This window comes from the organism of the source record quoted next, unplaced genomic scaffold, assembly GCF_019419815.1.
Source record: "Pyrus x bretschneideri cultivar Hongxiangsu unplaced genomic scaffold, Pyrus_bretschneideri_v1 Contig19, whole genome shotgun sequence".
Lineage (NCBI taxonomy): Eukaryota > Viridiplantae > Streptophyta > Magnoliopsida > Rosales > Rosaceae > Pyrus > Pyrus x bretschneideri.
Window position 1 is genome coordinate 6,184,476 of NW_025999490.1, and position 19,776 is coordinate 6,204,251.

At 35.7% G+C, this 19,776-nt stretch overlaps 3 protein-coding genes across 3 annotated transcripts; all 3 read left to right on the plus strand.

Moving 5' to 3' along the window:
- Window positions 1–6,778: 6,778 nt before the first annotated feature.
- LOC103954356 (pectinesterase) lies at window positions 6,779–8,942 on the plus strand. Its single transcript, XM_009366205.3, is given in 3 exon segments — window positions 6,779–7,817; window positions 8,008–8,331; window positions 8,334–8,942. Coding segments are annotated over 3 exon segments (1,674 nt in total). The 5' UTR covers window positions 6,779–6,832; the 3' UTR covers window positions 8,699–8,942.
- A 1,837-nt stretch (window positions 8,943–10,779) lies between these two features.
- LOC103954137 (CRIB domain-containing protein RIC10) lies at window positions 10,780–13,873 on the plus strand. Its single transcript, XM_009365975.3, has 5 exons — window positions 10,780–11,194; window positions 11,402–11,548; window positions 11,795–11,892; window positions 12,159–12,270; window positions 13,276–13,873. Exons 2-5 carry the CDS (start codon window positions 11,512–11,514, stop codon window positions 13,476–13,478), a joined length of 450 nt encoding a protein of 149 aa, XP_009364250.2. The 5' UTR covers window positions 10,780–11,194; window positions 11,402–11,511; the 3' UTR covers window positions 13,479–13,873.
- Window positions 13,874–15,076: 1,203 nt separating this feature from the next.
- On the plus strand, window positions 15,077–16,515 carry LOC125476467. The gene is made up of 2 exons (XM_048582648.1): window positions 15,077–15,191; window positions 16,139–16,515. The coding sequence occupies exons 1-2, from the start codon at window positions 15,077–15,079 to the stop codon at window positions 16,513–16,515; spliced, it is 492 nt and encodes a 163-aa protein (XP_048438605.1).
- The last annotated feature ends 3,261 nt before the right edge of the window (window positions 16,516–19,776 follow it).

A 19,776-nucleotide genomic window follows, 5' to 3' on the forward strand; every position in this document is an offset into this window, starting at 1 on the left:
AGATGATAGACGTTCCTTTTCCGATCCTTGCATAATGAGGAACATTGTTGGCGTGGGATCACTAAGAATTTGCTATCTCACTTTTCTTTGGATGATGTGATCTAATATTCTAATGGATTTTAATGGAATTAATTATAAATCTATGAAATTTAATGGAGTTCTAGTTGATTTTTAAAGATTTTTCACGTGAATTTTGAGTAGGATTTTGTGAAATCTCAACGAGATAGTGATATTTTTTAATGTTTTAAATATACAACAAATCCATCCAATTCCGTCAAAGTAAAAGACGCAGAGAGTGGTAAAGTTTATTTTCCTTCGTTGGAAAGGGTGGTCGTTCATCAGGAAAGGGAAATATATATAATATATTCCACACCTTCGGCACTACAAACCGTAGAAATGAGCAATGTTCGATTCCCCATTTCAGAATGTCCAATTACCCTTGTATCCCTTCATTCGTTATAGCCATCCCTCCTGAAGGCAAAATTCACAAGGGCATCATGGCCATCACGTACTCATTAAGCAGACAAATCTTGCGTCGACCTTTTCTTTATGTGTCTTAGCGTACATGTTTGGCACCTCTTTCTGCAAATCCAGCTTCCATATACTCGTAGTCGGAAATTCGCGTGAGGAGAGAAACAGAGAAGATCGAAGATCGAAAAATGGAAGAGCAAGTTGAAATGGTGGGGAGCCTCTATGCTGAGCTTTGAGGGGCAGTAGTTATTTGGCGCCGACGATATATCTTCCAAGCTTAAACAGCTGCCGTTTGATCAAAGCAAGCATTTGATCAGCCCCATTGATTCCCAGCCATCGTCCCCAACCGGCAGCATTGTGGTTTTCATCAGCGGTAGCCTCCAGTTACCAGGGGAAGAACACCACCTGAGATTCAACCAGGTAATTTATTTATTTAATTTTCTGCAGATAACATGGTGAAATACTAAAACGTGAACTTATTTTATTTAATTTTTGGGTTGCAGATGTTCCATTTGATTCCTACTCCAGAAGGAAGCTTCTTTGTGCAGAATGACATATTTCGACTCACTTATGGTTAATTAATTTGTAAATGGTAACTCAAGTACAACTGGGTTTTGCAAATTATTGCTGAAATGTCGTCGTAATCTTTGCTCTTGACTCTTGAAAGAATAAATATGTTGTACCTTGTTAATTTTCCATGAAATATCACCGGCTCAAGGTTAGCAGACCAATGGAGAGAATATGGCTCCATTAAATTTGATAAATGTTTACAACATATATGGTTTGACAGAACTGTCAAGACAAGGAATCCTAAAATAATTACAATAGAAAATTACATTCTTATAATTACGGAGAAGATTTCGGATTAACTAAACTTATCCTACATACACACACCCCACCCCCATCCCACCACCACCAACCCCGCGCTCGCACGCACGTAAATTGGACGAGCCTAATTGGACGAGATTTGGAGCAAAGAGTATCATGACAAGGCTAGTGAAGGGCTTTGGTAAGCAGGTTGATCAGCAGAAGAAATATAACAAACTCGTTGATTACCAAGTGCAACTTTTTAACGAATAAAATGATAATCAAGTGTAACATAGCATGTGCAAGCATGATGAACAAGATTAGAAGCAAGATAAGTCACACTAAGGTTATAACAGTGAAATAATACTGGGAAGGACAACTGAATCCAGAGCTCTCGGAGAAGACAACAATTTCATGTAGTGCCGAACCCAAAAAATATGTAGACATCTACTTTCATAGTCGAACGCAAATTCTAGTAATTATAGTGAATAGTGCCGTGCATTTCACATGCGTTTTGAAAATGGGTGAGTTTTATTCCCACTAGCGTAGAAGATTAGACAATGCCCACTAGTTTATCCAAATCTGGTTTGGTGGTTTCCGACAGGATCATCTCCGGATCATTTTAGTGGGTTCTGAGAATCGATAAATCGCGTTCGTTCATCGTACATTCTGCGGTCAATTTTATCAAATATTTTTTGTGTTTAATTTTAAATAAAAATATTTAAAATGATTTCTGACTACACAATGTACAATAAATGGACATAATTCACTAATTTTCAGAATCAACACAAAAAGAGGATTCGTATTCTTGTGGTTTGGCACATTGCTTTCTACAAATGCTCAACAACAATTTCTTCTTTTCACCAACACCCATGATGTCTAATACTAAAATTAACTATTAATTAAGTTAGGCTATCCTTTAAAACCTCAAAGTTGAAAGATTCCCTCATAATTAAGTCATAAAAGAAACCAACTTTACCATGCTTTTAAAACCCTTATCTTAACCTCGTCAACATGTAAATAAAGTTTCACTGATCCTCTTCTATTAATCGGTCCAGTAAGGTGATTAGTCACCTCCAATTGTCATCAAACACATCAAAATCCTAAATTACCTCGCAATTCTATGTTTGAATGAAGAGTGTGTTAGAATTAGTCGTACCCACTCATCTGAGATTTTCTTTTACTGTTGTAAATTTTACATGCATCAACGGTCAGAATTAGCTGACGAGAAAGCTTGGATGATTGATTGTGGTTGTGGCATCCTTATTTGACTAAATGGCTGAAGTGTAAGGTTAATGATGGTGATATCGCTTGAAAAGTAAACTCTAGATGATAGTTTATCTGCTAGCTAATTAATAAATCCAAGGTTTATGACAATAATGATGCAGCTTGATGAATTTAAAAATACGTTATCATCATTCCTTAATTTATGCTTTTTCTATTTAAGAACCATAGGACAAGAGAAACTATGTGCTAGATTGTCATTCGTGATGGCCTCCTGTGTTTGCAAAGAACTGGACTTGGCTGCCGCTGATCTTTTCAGCAGCAACGTTCTATCCGTTTGCAAAGAGGTTCGAAAACGTGGTTATGCTTGAGATGAGCATAGACTATAGTCAGTACCATTATATCTCTAAAAGAAAACAATTATATGTTGTTCGAGTGTGCTTTCATTTATGTTCGTACGTCTCAGTTGTTACAATCTTATTATAAGCATTTAGTAACTGATCTGCTTAAGAATAGTTACAGGGTTGATAGTAGCCAACACTTGAGTCTTTCTGTGGCTCTGTCCACATGTGAAGTGAGATTTTGGTACTTGGATGAAGGCGTCATCTAGCTATTCGTTTTGTTCAAGCATCTATTTAGGTACTTGTTGCGCAATCTTACCGTGTGCGGTATTCGTATTGCAGTATAATGTCATTGAGGTAGTTTCTGGTATATAAATTTTGGTAGGATGGATCTTTACGTGAGTCTTGAAGAACAGGCCTGGTGATAAATTTGAAGGGCACTGGTGAAAGAGATGTTTTCGGGTCATGTATGAAAAGACAATGAGAGGAGGGAAATCTCTTGGCTTCAGAGGTTTGGATTGTAATCTGAAACCACGAAAATAGCTTTTAATTAGCTAGTTGTCCCCGGTGAAAGATCAGTTTAGGGGGTTGAATGTGTGCATTGTTGATCAAAATATGCGTACTAATTTTGTTGGTTCTAAAATTTGGTCTTTTTTTTTTTTTTTTTTTTCATTATTCATTAAGAAATTGCTATCGTGGAAACAACCTCTTTGTATAGCACATGTAACGTTGCGTATGATAGACGTTCATTTCCCGACTTTCACAAAGCGAGGAATCTTGTTGGCGTGGGGTAGCTAAGAATTTGCTATCTCAATTTTGTTTGAATGATAGTGATCTTATATTCTAATGAATTTTAATTGACTTATAAAATTTGTGGAACTTGATAAGAGTTTTGGTTGATTTCTAGAGATTTTCCATGTGAATTTTGAGTAAAATTCTGTAAAATCCTCAACACGATAGTGAAATATGTAAATGCTTAAAATATACTACAAATCCGTCCAATTCCGTCAAAGTAAAAGACTCATAGTAGTAAAGTTTATTTTCCCTTGTTGGAAAGGGTGGGCGTTCATCAGGAAAGGAAAGTTTATATTTGATACTTTCGGCACTACAAACGGTAGAAATGAGCAGTGTTCGATTCCCCCCATTTCAGAATGTCTAGTCACCCTGTATCCCTTCACTTGTTATAGCCGCCATCCCTCTGTGAAGGGAGGAGGAAAGGCACAACTAGTGTCTTTTTGTTTCTTTCTATAGACTCCTCTTTTCTTTCACTAAAAGACAATGAAACTGAACCTTATAAATAATATCAAAAAGGATAATTCTAGACACTGCCAGCACATACGAACAAAGGACAAAAAATACATGGCTAATTAGTTTCTCCAAAACAGCAACTTTAATGTTTAACACTCCACCTTAGAGTGAGGTTTTGGAAACAAGTCCAAGCTTCACACGAAGAGCTTCAAATGGTCCCCTTGAGAGAACTTTAGTAAAATTGTCTGCAACATTCTCCTTGCTGCTCACATGTTCATTCTTAACGGTTCCATCAGGAACTTTTTCACGATTGAAATGATGCTCGATCTCAATATGCTTTATCCTGGCATGAAAAACAGGATTTGAAGACACCACCTGAGATTCAGCCAGGTAATTGTTTATTTAATTTCTGTAGATACTGGTGACATACGAAAATGTGAACATATTTAATTTAATTTTTGGGTTCCAGATGTTCCATTTGATTCCCACTCCAGAAGGAAGCTTCTTTGTGCAGAATGACATATTTCGACTCAGTTATGGTTAATTAATTTGTAAATGGTAACTCAAGTACTACTGGGATTTGCAAATTATTGCTGAAATGTCGTCGTAATCTTTGCTCTCGACTCTTGAAAGAATAAATATGTTATACCTTGTTAATTTTCCATGAAATATCACCGGCTCAAGGTTAGGCTCACGGTTAGCAAACCAACGGAGAGAATATGACTCCATTAAATTTGATAAGTGTTTACAACATATTTAAGGTTTGACAAAACCAATATGTCAAAGGAATCCTAAAATAATTACAGTAGAAAATTAAATTCTATAATTACGTAGAAGATTTTGGATTAACTAAGTTTATCCTTACAGACACACACCCCACCCCATCCCACCACCTACCCCGCGCTTGAGCGCACACAAATTGGACGAGCCTGATCGGACAAGTTTTGGAGTAAAGAGTATCATGACAAGGCTAATGAAGGGCTTTGGTAAGCAGGTTGATCAGCAGAAGAAATATAACAAACTCGTTGACTACCAAGTGAAACTTTTTAACAAATAAAATAATAATCAAGTGCAACATAACGTGTGCAAGCATGATGAATAAGATTAGAAGCAAGATAAGTGGCACTAAGGTTATAACAGGGAAGGACAACTGAATCCAGAGCTCTCGGAGAAGATAACGATTTCATGTAGTGCCGAACAAAAAATAAGCTATGGAAGGAACCAACCAACTGGCGATAGTGCCGAACGCAGAAAAATTCTAGTAATAATAGTGAATAGTGCCTTGCATTTCACATGCGTTTTGAAAGTGAGTGAGTTGGATTTAGGGGTGGTTAGGTATGGGATTCCAAATCGAAAATAGGATTTCAAATCTCAAATTGAAAATTTTGGGATAGGAATTTGAAGACCAATCCTAAACCAAAATTTCGGTATTTCTAATTTTTAGGAATCCCGAAATATTTTCGGTATTTCGAGATTGTTTGGTATTCTCAAATTTCATACAAATTGAAATAGCGATCATTCATACCAAGTTAAATTAACATTGCAACCAAAATAAAATAAGTAACAAACCCAAAAACAAAATAATAAGTTACAAATCTAATATATTCGAAAATTAACAATACAATTTTTTGATTTCGTGTTGAAGAAATAGACACATTTGTGGAAGGTTCATACCGGCAAATGTGGCGATAAAGGGCTCTTGTTACTACCTTAGACCACACCAATTATATTGCTACTAGAAGTTAGCAACAATTCAAATCTATAATAATACATATATAAATATATAATAATATATATTATTTATTTTCGGTTCGGTATGAGATTACCGAAAGATTGAGTAGACAATATCGAATCCCGTATCAAAATATTGAGACCGGTTTAATATTTCATCCTGAAAATTTTGGAAATTTTAGTTTGAGATTGGAATTTTTTTTGTTTGATTCGGGATTTTCGGAAATTTTATCTCGCCCTAGTTGAATTCCCACTAGTGTAGAAGATTAGACAATGCCCACTAGTTTATCCAAATTTGGATTGGTGGTTTGGCACATTGCTTTCTGCAAATGCTCAACAACAATTTCTTCTTTTCACCAACACCCATGATGGCTAATACTAAAATTAACTATTAATTAAGTTAGGCTATCCTTTAAAGCCTCAAAGTTGAAGGATTCCCTCATAATTATGTCATAAAAAAAAGCAACATTACCATGCTTTTCAAACCTTATCTTAACCTTGTCAACATGGAAATAAAGTTTCACTCCAAACACAAGATCCTCTTCTATTAGTCGGTCAAGTAAGGTGATTAGTCACCTCCAATTGTCATCGAACACACAAAAATCCTAAATTACAGGCAATTGTATGTTTGAATGAAGAGTGTTATAATTAATTAGGCGCACCCACTCATTTGAAATTTTCTTTTCCTATCGTAAATTTTGTATGCATCAATGGCCAAAATTAATTGACGCAAAAACTTGGATGATTGATTGTGGTTGTGGCATCCTTATTTGACTAAATGGCTGAAGTGCAAGGTTAATGATGGTGATCGCTTGAAAAGTTAACACTAGATGATAGTTTATCTGCTAGATAATTAATAAATCCAAGGTTTATGACAATAATGATGCAGCTTGATGAATTTAAAATACATTATCATCATTCCTTAATTTATGGTTTTTCTATTTAAGAACTATAGGACAAGAGAAACTAAGCAAAGCAGCCACAGAGATCTTAACCTAGCTACTAAGAATATGGCAATCCAGCAGCCTCTCCTTGAAGCTCCCAAAACTATTACTTCCCACTGCAAACCCTACTCTCTAGTTCTCTGCTTAGTTGCTGTTATAAGCTCAACTACACTTTTTTCTATCCATGTGCTAACCAAACTCGCCTCGTTCTCTAATCCTCCTTTAACTGGCTTAACCCACATCTGCGATCACGCGCTTGATCAGAAATCATGCTTATCCATAGTCTCAGAAACATCGCATGGCACAACCAAGCCAATGAGTGGTGCTGATCTATTACAAACCATCCTACAAAATTCCATACCACAATTACAAAAAACCCTAGAGATTGCCAAAGTTGCTCACTCTCGGATCAACAGTCCGAAAGATCGGGCGGCTATTGTTGATTGCGTGGAGCTGATGGATGTGACCAAAGACAGAGTTATGGACTCCATGGTAGCTCTCCAGAAATTTGGTGCACAGAATTATTATTCCCTTGAAGATGTGCATGGTTGGCTTAGTAGTGTACTCACTAACCATGTCACTTGTTTGGATGGACTTGAAGGTCCGGCCAGGACTATGATGGAGCCTTGGCTCAATGACTTGGTATCAAGATCAAGAGCCTCCCTAGCCATTGTGGTTGCAATTTCCGATCCATCAAAGTCAAACACAATTAAGGAGCGGCTGGACGGGAATTTTCCAACGTGGGTCACAAGCAAGGACAGAAGGCTTTTGCTGGATTCTAATTTGGCAAAGGAAAGTAATGCTAATGCTGTGGTTGCAAAGGATGGGAGTGGGAACTATAAGACTGTGAAAGAAGCAGTGGCGGCTGCACCAGATAATAGCAAAACCAGGTACACTATTCATGTGAAAAAGGGAACTTACAAGGAAAATTTCGAGGTCGGGAAGAAAAAGAAGAACTTGATGATTACTGGAGATGGCATGCATAACACAATCATCACTGGCAGCCTCAATGTTGTTGATGGAGCAACCACTTTCAACTCCGCAACTCTAGGTAATGATTTTAATGAAATTACGCACTAGCAGGACCGATTACAAACTTTTCCTAAAAACTATAATGTAAAACATCAAACTTAGGTTTATATACATCTTCTCGTTTGTTTAGTGTCCCAAATATTGGATGTATTTATATTATTCTAGCCTTGGAAATTGTGGGTTTCATTGAATTTGGTGTGCCAATGCAGCTGCTGTTGGTGATGGATTTATAGCCCAAGACATTTGGTTCCAAAACACCGCTGGGGCAGCAAAGCACCAAGCTGTTGCACTCCGGGTTGGGGCGGATCAGTCCGTGATAAACAGGTGTCGTATCGACGCCTACCAAGACACTCTCTATGCCCACTCCAACAGGCAATTCTACAGAGATTCCAACATCACAGGGACAGTGGACTTCATATTCGGAAATGCAGCTGTTGTGTTTCAGAACTGTAAAATCGTGGCCAGAAAGCCCATGACCGGACAAAACAACATGGTCACAGCACAAGGACGTATAGACCCGAATCAAAACACTGGACTTCTATTCAAAAATGCGATGTAGTTGCGAGCTCGGACTTAGAGCCCGTGAAAGGGACGATCCGAACTTACTTGGGTCGTCCATGGAAGGAGTACTCAAGGACTGTTGTGATGCAGTCCAAGATTGGTGACCACATTGACCCAGCTGGGTGGTCTATTTGGTCTGGGGATTTTGCATTGAAAACATTGTATTACGGAGAGTATGCAAATAGTGGGCCTGGTGCTGGTACTAACAAGAGAGTGAAATGGGCTGGGTACCATGTGATCAAAAGCCCAAAAAAGGCCCAACCTTTCACTGTCGCGAACCTTATACAAGGTGGGTCGTGGTTGAAGTCTACCGGGGTGACTTATACCGAAGGATTGTGAGTTCGGGAATCGTTTGATTGGCGTTTTGCGTTCCGTTTTGAGTTCACCGTTTTCAGTTTGGGTAGTTTTTTCAATAAATAAATTATTGTGCATGTGGTCCAATATCGTAGTAGATATGTCGTTGAGTTTCTACCCATACTTTTCGGGTTCGTAACTTCTTCCCCTTGTAAATTATTTTAATAATTTTGAATCTTACTTCTCCTCCTTAATAGTGATAAATAAATTATTATGGCATTTTGTTCAAGCATTTTAATTAAATTAATTTGTGAAGGTGTCAACCAATAGGCATTGACTTTGATCATCTTTCAATATATTGTGTATTCATCCAATTGTGTGTCAAACAATCAACATTTCTTTTGTGAGAAAAAAAAAGTCAATATTTCTTTTTATTAAAAATGGTAGGATGTTCACAAATTTAAATTTACAACTTGTTCTTAACCTACGAGTAAGAATTCATAATGGTTCACAACTAAGTATTGAACATACTAGGAGCATATATTGTTCAACATTTCTGATTCGAACAAAAAATCTTCTCTGACCAAGTGAAGATCGAGTGCCGCTAGACCAATTAATTATGTGTGAAATCATATGTTTAACAATGGACTAGTATTCAATGCACGCTTGAATATACAGAGAATCTAGAGGATTACGTTAGGATCTCCATAACTAAATAAAAACCCTAAAAAGCGGTCTCTAGGTGAGCAGCACATTCCCGTACTTTGGACCTTGCTGCATAATTTGAAGTGCAAGGAAGTAACCAGAATGAATAAACGTGCTTCCAACACACAACAAAAGTTCTACATGTTTAATGTCTCAGAACAGCTAAGCCACAGCAGCATATGATTGCAAGATGAAATTGATAGGCTGCAATTCAAGTAGTTGAGAATAAACTAATACCTCAAAAAATAATAATTCTAAAACCATACTTTAAGGCCTAATTAATCAAAATGCTGAAATCATTTTCGTCAATTAGAAATTAATTAAATTGACGGAATTATATAGAAAGGTAAACAGAGCTCAGACCAGCTGGCTGAAAAAAAATTAAAGAAAGCTGGATTGCAAAATGTATTAAATAATGTCTCAAGCGTGGAAGGATTCAATTTGGACAATGTGTTAACCTGTTGCTGTCTTAATAATCTGTATACTGGAGCCTTGGGGTAAATCCATTGAATTGATATTTAGGTGCAAAAATAGAAAAAAGAAATGTCCTCTTTACCATGTTTGCTGAACTACTAAAATTGAAAAACATTCTGCGAAGTATATAATTAATTGTTTATTAAAAAAAATACCTGTAGTGTAATCCTCTACCAAATGTTAATATATTAGTAAAAAATGCTTTCAGAATCAAATTATAGAAAGAAAAACGCTTATCTATCAATGGTTAATGCTCGATGCAATAATAGTTGGGTTCAATGATTCTTTCTTGAAAACGGCTATGAGGTTTTGGCTATGTAAGGGAATCTTGAAGGACTTGTTTTTGTTGATGAGCCTTAATTAGATGGACTATCGCGTAAGAGAGAGTTTTATATGCAATTGTGGCGTCAAAGTGACGATATTCTAAATCTATAACGTGTTGTCATGTGTTTTAACTTTCTCACGTAATGTAATTGGTTTGTGGTAACATCCCAATTTCCTGCACCTCATGCATGAAAGCACGCCTTAAGTCAAGGGGTGATTTTGTCATTAAAAAAGGGACTTCCCTTCCCCTCTTAATCTCCATTGGTTTACGATTAAGGGCTGGTTTGGTATTACTGTGCTTAGACAAAAAACTGCTTCTATTATGCTGTAAGAATAAGCTTGTTTTTGCTGCTTTATGTTTTCAGCTTTTTTTTTCACCAAAAACTGTGAAAATAAGCTGTTTTTAAGTGTTTACCATTGTTCGTAAAAGCATTCAAAACTAGTACTAAAATCTATAAACAAAGTCTTAATAGCCCAGGTAGACTGCTTTTGGAAGCCAGTCTGGTCAGAGACTGTACAAATACAGCTTCTCTCTCTCTGTATCAGATTTTAGCCCGTAATTTAAGTATATCTTGCATTATTTGGAGGATAGCGAGCCTCTTGCATTTTTTCGGAGAGATTCTGAAAGAAGGTAAGTAAACGAGCACCACCCATTTTCTTTTGTATTGTCTTCTTAGTTTTGTCCCGTCTTTCACACCCTTCGTTTTTTTAGGTTTTCATTTTTGTCTACCCTCTCTCTCTCTCTCTCTCTCTCTCTCTCTACACATTTGCAGATAAATCCCATTGCACCATCCTTTCTCCTTTTTTTCCCTTTTTTTTTCTTTGTTCTTCCATTTTCATTTGTTTAATCGGCTTCAATCAGTTGTTTGTTTCCGGGTTTTTGTTATTGCGCCAAGAGATTTTCACTCCAAAGGGTTTTCTTACGCATGTTTTGCTATCCATAAGAGGTTGGTGTAAAAAGATGGAGCTTGGAAATTGGCTACTTTGGTTGGATATGGTGGAGAAGTTGGTTTTCTTCTAAACAATCAACCTCTCAAAGTATGTTTTTTTTCCTTCCACAAATGCATCATATATCTTATAAAATCATGGTCAGATATATACTAGTCTTCATTGACAGGGAAAAAAAGGTTCCCAAATCACATGCAGTGAGTGAACCTTATTGGATACTGCTCTTACCCTTTATCCCCTTTGAGATTATTTTAAGCAAAATCTCATCTAATTAAGTACATATTTACTTTCTTGCAGGCAAAAGGATCCATCTGTTCCAATCTTTAGCTTTGGCGTTTAATTTGCTTTCCTGTTGTCTGCATTCCTTAAAGTGGCTGCTGTTTCAATTGGGGCGTGTAGTTTCCACCATGGCAAAGATCTTGAAATACTTCTCTCAAATGTTTGGTACGTAATTCTCTCTCTCTCTCTCTCTCTCGTTTTCTTTAATGTATCAAATCGATTCTCCTTGTCAGTGTTGGTTAGAGCAGTTGGCGACGCTAGTGTGCCCCTTGCATCTTTAATTTGAATCCCCCAACACGAAGATTAAATTAGTTTAATCAGAATAATTTTTTGGTAAGAAAAATAATAATTATGCTTAATTTTGATAATTCAAGGCTAATTATGCTGGAAAATGGATTTTTTTTGTTACAGTTGTGAAGGAGCGTGAAATGGAAATTGGGTTCCCAACAGATGTGAAACACGTAGCACACATTGGTTGGGACGGCCCATCTGAAAGCGCACCCGGTTGGGTACACATCGCTCTTGTTATTTTTTCTTCTTCTCAACAATATAATGTTCTAAATTATGCAAAGAGATTCCAACTTAAATGCAAATGGTGACATACAGCTTCGCTACATGTCTTAACCCACATATGCATCTCTCTCTTGTTATTGATTTATCGTATCGTGTCTCCCATGTTTTGTTTATAGAACAAAATTGCCAACCAAAACATGTGCTTCTTTTCTTAATGCTCTCATAATTCTCTTATTGGGTTAAATTATTGTTAATCAAGCAGATGAGCGAATTTAAAAACGGACCCGATTTCTCAACGAGCTCCCATGGTCGTAATGCCAGTGATCGAATGGGGTCCTCTAATCCCATGGCTTATTCCCCTTGGTCCTCTCAAGGTAAGCTTTTGGTCACCTCTATACAGTAGTTTCAGCATTTCGTGTTTTCAAGGACATGACTATGTAGTACGGATAAGAACCTATTAGGACACCATTGTAATGGTACCTTAAACTTCATATTGTTTGATTAACTTGAGATACTGGTGCAATGACATCTCAATCATAAGTAAATTTCTCTCGTACATACGATTAGACTAGCGGAATGCAAACTAGGCAAAATAATGCAGAGGTGCATGATGGCTGGGAGCCTGGGACCTGGGTATCATATGAATGATTTAAAGGCTCTAACTATATGTTCCATTAAACTATGCCTCCTATCGTGTGTAGTTGTGCGAATACAATAATTAGACAAGTCTTTTTCACGGGGTCAAAAGTTAATTAGGAGAAATGTGATTAATGTATGTTTTAGTTTATTGGTAATGAGATTTATTAGGTGTGCAAAAGCTTTCAAGATTCTTTGCCCCAACAGCAAGTTTTTTGGATCTTCTGTCACGAGACCAACACACACTTTCCTACCCGGAGGAATATGATAGCTTGGAGTGGCCCTTTAGAAAAACTCTAGCTTAGTCTTGGTAATGGTGGTCCACAGGGCTTTGCTAAATTTGAGATTTTCGTAGTACTACTTTACTTAAATTGGTTGATAAATTTGAGATTTGGCCATCAGTTCAAGACTAATTGTTTATTTATATGAGCAATATTCTAATTTAATCTAAACCACAAAGATAGAAGATACATTGTCTTAATCAACTTTAGCTACATCCAAGTTTATGTCAATACGTAAAAAATAAGTTTGCATCAACATTACTATTAGGGGGTCAATATGTCATTGGCCTTAACTTTCAATTTTAGGTGTTCCCACTAATTTGTGGTCAAATCTTTGCTGTGGCATGGTGCTTTCATCAATTTATTTTAGATTGTGCCACTTAATTTGCATGATTGAATCACTTTGAAGACACTTCAACCTCTTTCTTATTCCTTTTGTTTCTTTAATTTTTTGGGTGACAGATTTTGAACAACCCATAACACGGCAACCATCATCCGACATGTTCAGAAATCATCCTGCAACTGAACTTCCTAATGTGCCCAAGAAACCTAAGCGAAAAAAGGTCAAATCGTCATCTCCCTCGGCTGGAAGATCGTCACGAGGATCAAAGTCGAAGGCAACTGCATACACCCAAATGGAGGCGACACAAAATCTGCTAATATAGAAAAAAGTGCAAGATTATGAAAGTTTGATCAATCAAAGTTAAGAGAAACTGTCAATGTGCACATCAACAATTCTGGATGCCCCTATGTTTTGCTTGCTCTGCAAGGTTCACAAGATCGAGAAGGGATTAAGATCCGAAAAATTGGACATAGCTTATGTAAATTTTAGAAATGCATGCATAATGCAAAACTAAGTGGTAGGGGAAATTTCTTGGAACAAAAGTGAGAGGGGATGAACATTGTGGCAAAGGGTGACAACCAGTTTAGGAAGACGACAATTTTTTTTCCGTTCACTTTAAGTTTAATATGTAATAAGCATGCAAGTGAGGTTTTAGTTGTGCTGGTGCACGACAGGGGAATTTTTCTTTGGGATTAAGTTTTGATTTACATATTTTAATCCCATTGTGTTGCCGACTTTGTCAGAATTACAATGGGAAAAATAGCTACACAAAGAAATTGGTAAGTGGGTTAAGCCTCACATTAGGCTATCTATAATAATTTAGTTCGAGTTTGGTTTTAGCAATAATCGAATTTAAGACCTCTCATAACAAAAAATAAAAGAAACAGAACGGGATAAAAAGTGAAGATCAATACCCTTATCTATTATAATCCATGAAATTGTAATCCTTTTTACAAGCTAAATAGCCCTTCTCATTTCCACCACGCAAAAGGATTGAATTTCCATGAAGAAATAGGAAGGCCACAAAACACCATAAAACATGGGGTTAGTCTGAAACCCCTACGATCTGTTCAGTAGGAAGGCCAAAAAACAACCATAAAAAATTGGTTGGTCAATACGATACTCTCTTCTTGTCCTTCTTCCAATCGCAACAAGATATGAAGCGAAACCTAAATCATGCAGCACTATCTTTTCAGCCTAGTATTCCAACCTTCATGCATTTTCCATGGACAAACTTTTATTCACCAACCAATAAACTCAAAATACTTATTCTGTTAATTACTATGCAACAACTCGGTGGTGGCTACTAGAAAGTAGATTCATGCTTCATAATGACATCAATATTTTCCTCCTATAACCAAGATTTAGACTTCAGAGTGTTGCTTCCGATCTTGCCACAAGACCCATACATCCCCTACCCACTTCCGAACTGGTATATGCCGACGAAGTGTGGCACGACTCATGTCGTAACAACAGTGTTTTATACAACACATCAGCACTGTACCCATTTGAACAAAACGTCAATATCGCCTTCCCATTAAGTCGCCGTCTTTGTCTAGGCATTGTTTCAGAGAAAATTTCAATGACGACGTCCACGGATCAATCCAGAGTGAGCACTTCTCCGTTAAGCTCCCCGCCAATTACTACAAAAGATTTTACAATGCATCAAAATGAAATAAATAAATAAATAAATAACCATGAATACAAAAACAAGGTAAAGAGTGCTTAAGAAGAAAACAGGTGTAAGAATCACTACAGATCACATAATTTTCAAGCACGGAAAGAAGTCACAAAAAAAAAAAAAAAAAAAAAAAGGTTTGACATGAGCCTGGCTTTCAAGGCTCGATCCAGCCCAGTTGTACACATGTTCTGGCCCAAATTATTTTCCACCCTATGACAAACATACAAAAATGGAAAACGATGGCTTCCAACCGTCCTCCAAAGTCAAAAATCATTGTAATTGACGGATTTGGATCCTCGCCGGATCCCCTTGAGGATCCTAGGATCAACAAATATGGATCGTTGATCAAAAATCGTACGGTCATAATTTTTTTATTTTATATTTTTCACGCAAAACAATAGTGTTTTACTTTCAAAAATATAAAAAGTATTTAATTGGGACTTTACAATTTTTTATCAACGATCCAGGTTCGTTGATCCCTAGGATCCCAGAAAGGGGATCCGGTGAGAATCCAAATCTGTAACAAACTCCTCTATTTTTGTCTCCACCAATAAAAAATACAACCCAGACAAAACCACACCACACCACACCACATTCTTTTCTTGTTTAAATCATAACAACCTTTGCATATAAAACATTAAACATATCTGTAATCCATCCAAATCAATCAAATTAGACATTCCCTAATTACATTAATCATGGCAGCAGGCTCTTGAAAAGGCTTGAAAATCTTTGCTGCTGTCACGGGCATTCTCTTCATCGTCATCTTAGTTGTTCTAGTCGTTCTATTCGTTACAATTTTAAAACCCAAAGAACCTTCAATCTTCGCCCAGCCGGTAAGCCTAGAGGGATTTGAGTTAGTAGGTTTCCCGTTAGACCAACTTCAATGGTGGGCTAAAAGCCAAATTACCCTTTAAAATTTCTCCCCAAACCCAATCCAACCCAAGGGGAAAATTTGGACTAAATGCTAAATGCTAAACCAAGGCCAAATTCCCCCTAAAATTTAGCCCAGAAATCAGAGTGGACTCCATCCAATATTTATCGGAATTAAATTTTTTTTAGATTAAAATGTTCATAAAATTAATTTACGATAGTCAACATATTCATTTATTTTTTTAAATTTAATTTAACAAAAAAAATAGCCTAAGTTCATTCTTTAATAATCTCGGCTAAAATTTTAGGCTAGAACGGTTGGAGCAGAAAAACTGTTTTTGGACTAAAAACTAAATTTTCCGGGCTAAAATATTTGATTTTCAGCCCAACCATTAAAGATGCTCTTATAAAGTTAAATATATCAATAGGAATATTGGTCACCGTGAAAAATCCAAATTATGGAGGCTTCAAGTATGAGAATAGTACAGCTCATATCAGCTACTGTGGGAATGTTGTCGCCGAAGCTCCGATCAGAGACGACACAGTTCCGGCTCGTTCGACTCATAACATCACCAGTGTTGTGAGTATTTTGGCTGACAAATTGGTAACTGATTCGCATTTCTTGGGTGACATGGCTGTTGGAGTGCTGAATTTGACTTCAGAAACCACCCTGCATGGCAAGGTGAACTTGTTGAAGGTCTTTAAGATGAAGGCAACCAGTTATAGCGATTGCAACATTTCTATCTATCACTACTGGAACCCAAAGCGCCGCCTCCGTTTGCAAATCGAGGGTAAAACTCGATAATTAATATTCACTTGTCAAATAATATAAACTGTTAGAACGAACTGTTACTTTATAATATTCACTAAACGAGAATATTTATCGAGCTTATAAATGATAAATCTGTAGTCTGAGTACTACTATTGATTCATTTATTTATTTTTCTCTGATTCTGTTTGTGGATTTACTAGCTGATGATTTGTTTCTATGGAAGTAAAGTTAGTTGTTGTACTGATTTCAGTTTGCTTTGTTAGATGAACTCATTATATGGAAGTATTGGTGTAAATTTATTTTCAAGGACTTATCTTTCAACTCCCAATTGGTACCCCTCCTCCCCCATTTAGATTCTCACGAACTTCAACGTCGATTTCAACCCTCAAGTTGGGCAAGATTTAGGTTTTTTATTTAAGTACGTAGTTTTAATGCAAAACTACTTCCTTCAAGTTACATGATATTGGAATATGGATTATGTATTTATTCCTTGATAATTAAAGAAAGTTTAGGTTCTACTGTAAAACTAATCGACAATATGGAAATTAGCCAACTGTTTATACTTATAAGTACATGCAAAATATCTATTTTTCCGGATGTGAGATTGATACTCTCAACACTTCTCCTCATGTGTGACGAATTTTAAAGCTTAACACATGGACAACACCGGGTGACATGGAGCACATATGGCTGTTGGACTTTACACGCCAAACAAGTGGCTCTGATACCATTAAGAAAATTGAGGTTTCATCATAAAATCAATTAACAATATGAGAATAGCCCAACTACTTATAAGTACATGCACAATCCCTTATTTTCTCGATATGCAATTGATACTCTCAGCAATAATTATTTCGAGGCATCAACATTGAAATGATCCTTGTATGAATGCTTAGCCTATATATATGATCAAGATGTTACAAGAACAAGCAAATATCAAACAAGAAAAGAATTCCCATTAATGTAATGTATGAAAGCTTAGCCTATATATATGATCAAGATGTTGCAAGAACAAGCAAATGTCAAACAAGAAAATGATTCCCATTAATGTAGCTAGTGCCAAGTTGATAGTTGATATCAGTGGCATGATTTTAAACAACACCAAGCAGAATTCAAATTTGTGACCCACCAAACGTTAATTTTTCAGAAAAATAAGAAATGTAGTAATCAATGCAAGTACCACTGAATATATATGGTGGGTGAACATTTTGGACATTGAATTAATTCAATGTTATTCATAGTTTAAATTCCTGCTATTGTCAAAAAATGGCATGCCGAAGTTTTTATTTTATTTGATTATAAATAATATATTACACTAATTTATATTAAGAGATTTAGAGAAAAAATTTGACCTTGAGACACAATAAGTAAAAAAAGAAGACTTGAACTACTATGACAATCGACCACCGCCGGCCAAAACTTAGCTAACGTTACATGCATACATGATGTATAGCAAGCAAATTTATCTTGTCCGAGTGTTTTGATTATTCTTAACTTGCTATTCTAAATGAAGTAATGAAACATGTTTGCATTGTATGTGTGTTTCATAAAAAAGGGTTTGTGTTAAATTTATTTCTTTTTTATCGGGATATTTTTGAATTTATAAAATAGCATTTTCATTGTTAATCAAAAAAGGGGTGAAAATCATTCTAATCATATGAACACAACTAAAAGAAATAGTCAAAATAAAATTACGAGCAATATAGTAAATCACACACATAGTTTTTTTTCCTCTCCCTCATAGCCAAGTAATTCCCATTCATCCATCTCCCTCTCTCTTCCACACTTTTCTCCGAGCGCTCTCTCTTTCTTTCTTTTTTATTTATTTATTTATGAAGTAGTGCTCTCTCTTTCTCCTCTCCTTAACTTCTAACCCGTTACAAAAAAATCACTACTCTCATAAAAAAATCAAAAAGTATATTTCTTTCACACTAAAGAGCGTGTGCCTTAAGGGTGGAAGTTGGAATAGTGTTTTTGATTCTAACAGTAAAATTTCTAAATCCAAACATGAAATTTAGAATATTTTCTGAAAAATTAGAACAGAAATTGAAATGCACTTAGAGATATCGATAATTCCAAATTTTTATCTGAATTTTTCCAAAGTGTTCTGGACTTATTCCAATAAGAAAACCTTCTGAAATATTTCAATTTTTTTTATTGTTATTTACTCATATTGTATATTTTGTTAATTACTTTTATATTTTATTGTTAGTTTTGGATATATTTTGTTCATTGTTTTAATATTACACATACATTTATATATTAAGAAGGATAAACATGTTAGTATACCACAAAATTAATTTAATTTATACATAACTACATACAAAATATTAAGAAAGAACAATAAATTGCAGTACGAATGGATTCTTCTTTTATTTTCCATACTTTTATATTTTGTTTTTTTTCAAAAAATACCCTTTGAGAAAAGCACAAATTATAAAGGGGAATTTTAACAAAACACTCCCGGTACTGTTCACCTTTAACGAAAAACTACATTTCTCTGGTACTATTCACTATGCCTTTAAAAAATAACTTTTCATTAAAAGAGAAGTTTTTTTTTAACTTTTTGTTAATTTTCCTATTATAAAATGGGCGAGAGAGGGATAGACAAGAACAAGATTGAGGTTTTCATTTTTTTATTTTTTATAGAAGCAGACAGGTTTAAGGTTAGGATATTTGGAGGACATGGACAAAGGGTGATGCCCTAAACTGTGTCCTAAAACTAAAAAACACTAATTAAGGGAGTATATGGGTACGGGAAGACTGTAACAACTGAACGACTCACCAATATCAATCGAAGCAACAAAAAGCAAAAGAGAAAATTTTGCTTTAACATATATGTGCCACATTATGTACCATATCATATCTATATTAATATATCAAAAGTTAGAGTCGACAGTTGATGTTGTCTTTGTAAATACTAACATTTGCCTACACATTGTGTGTGTATGAACACATTTTTTTAGAAAATGAGAAGGAGAGAGGGAGAAGGAGAACCGGGGGGGGGGGGGGGGAGGGGGAAGTGGAAGATTTTTGTTTTTGGTCTTTTTTATTAAATTTTACTTTTAATATTGGAGGTATTTTAACTTCACTTGTAGGTGAGGCTTCAATAAAAACAGTAAAATTTTGACCTGTGAAATTACATTATTGCCTATCATTTTTTGTGTGTGATAGAAGACTAATTGGTCTTTTTACCCTCTTTTAGTTGACAAAGAGGATTTTATTAATTAGTAGAGAAGATATAGTGTGTTGAACAAATAAAGAAAACTAATTTGATAAAAAAAATAAAAATAA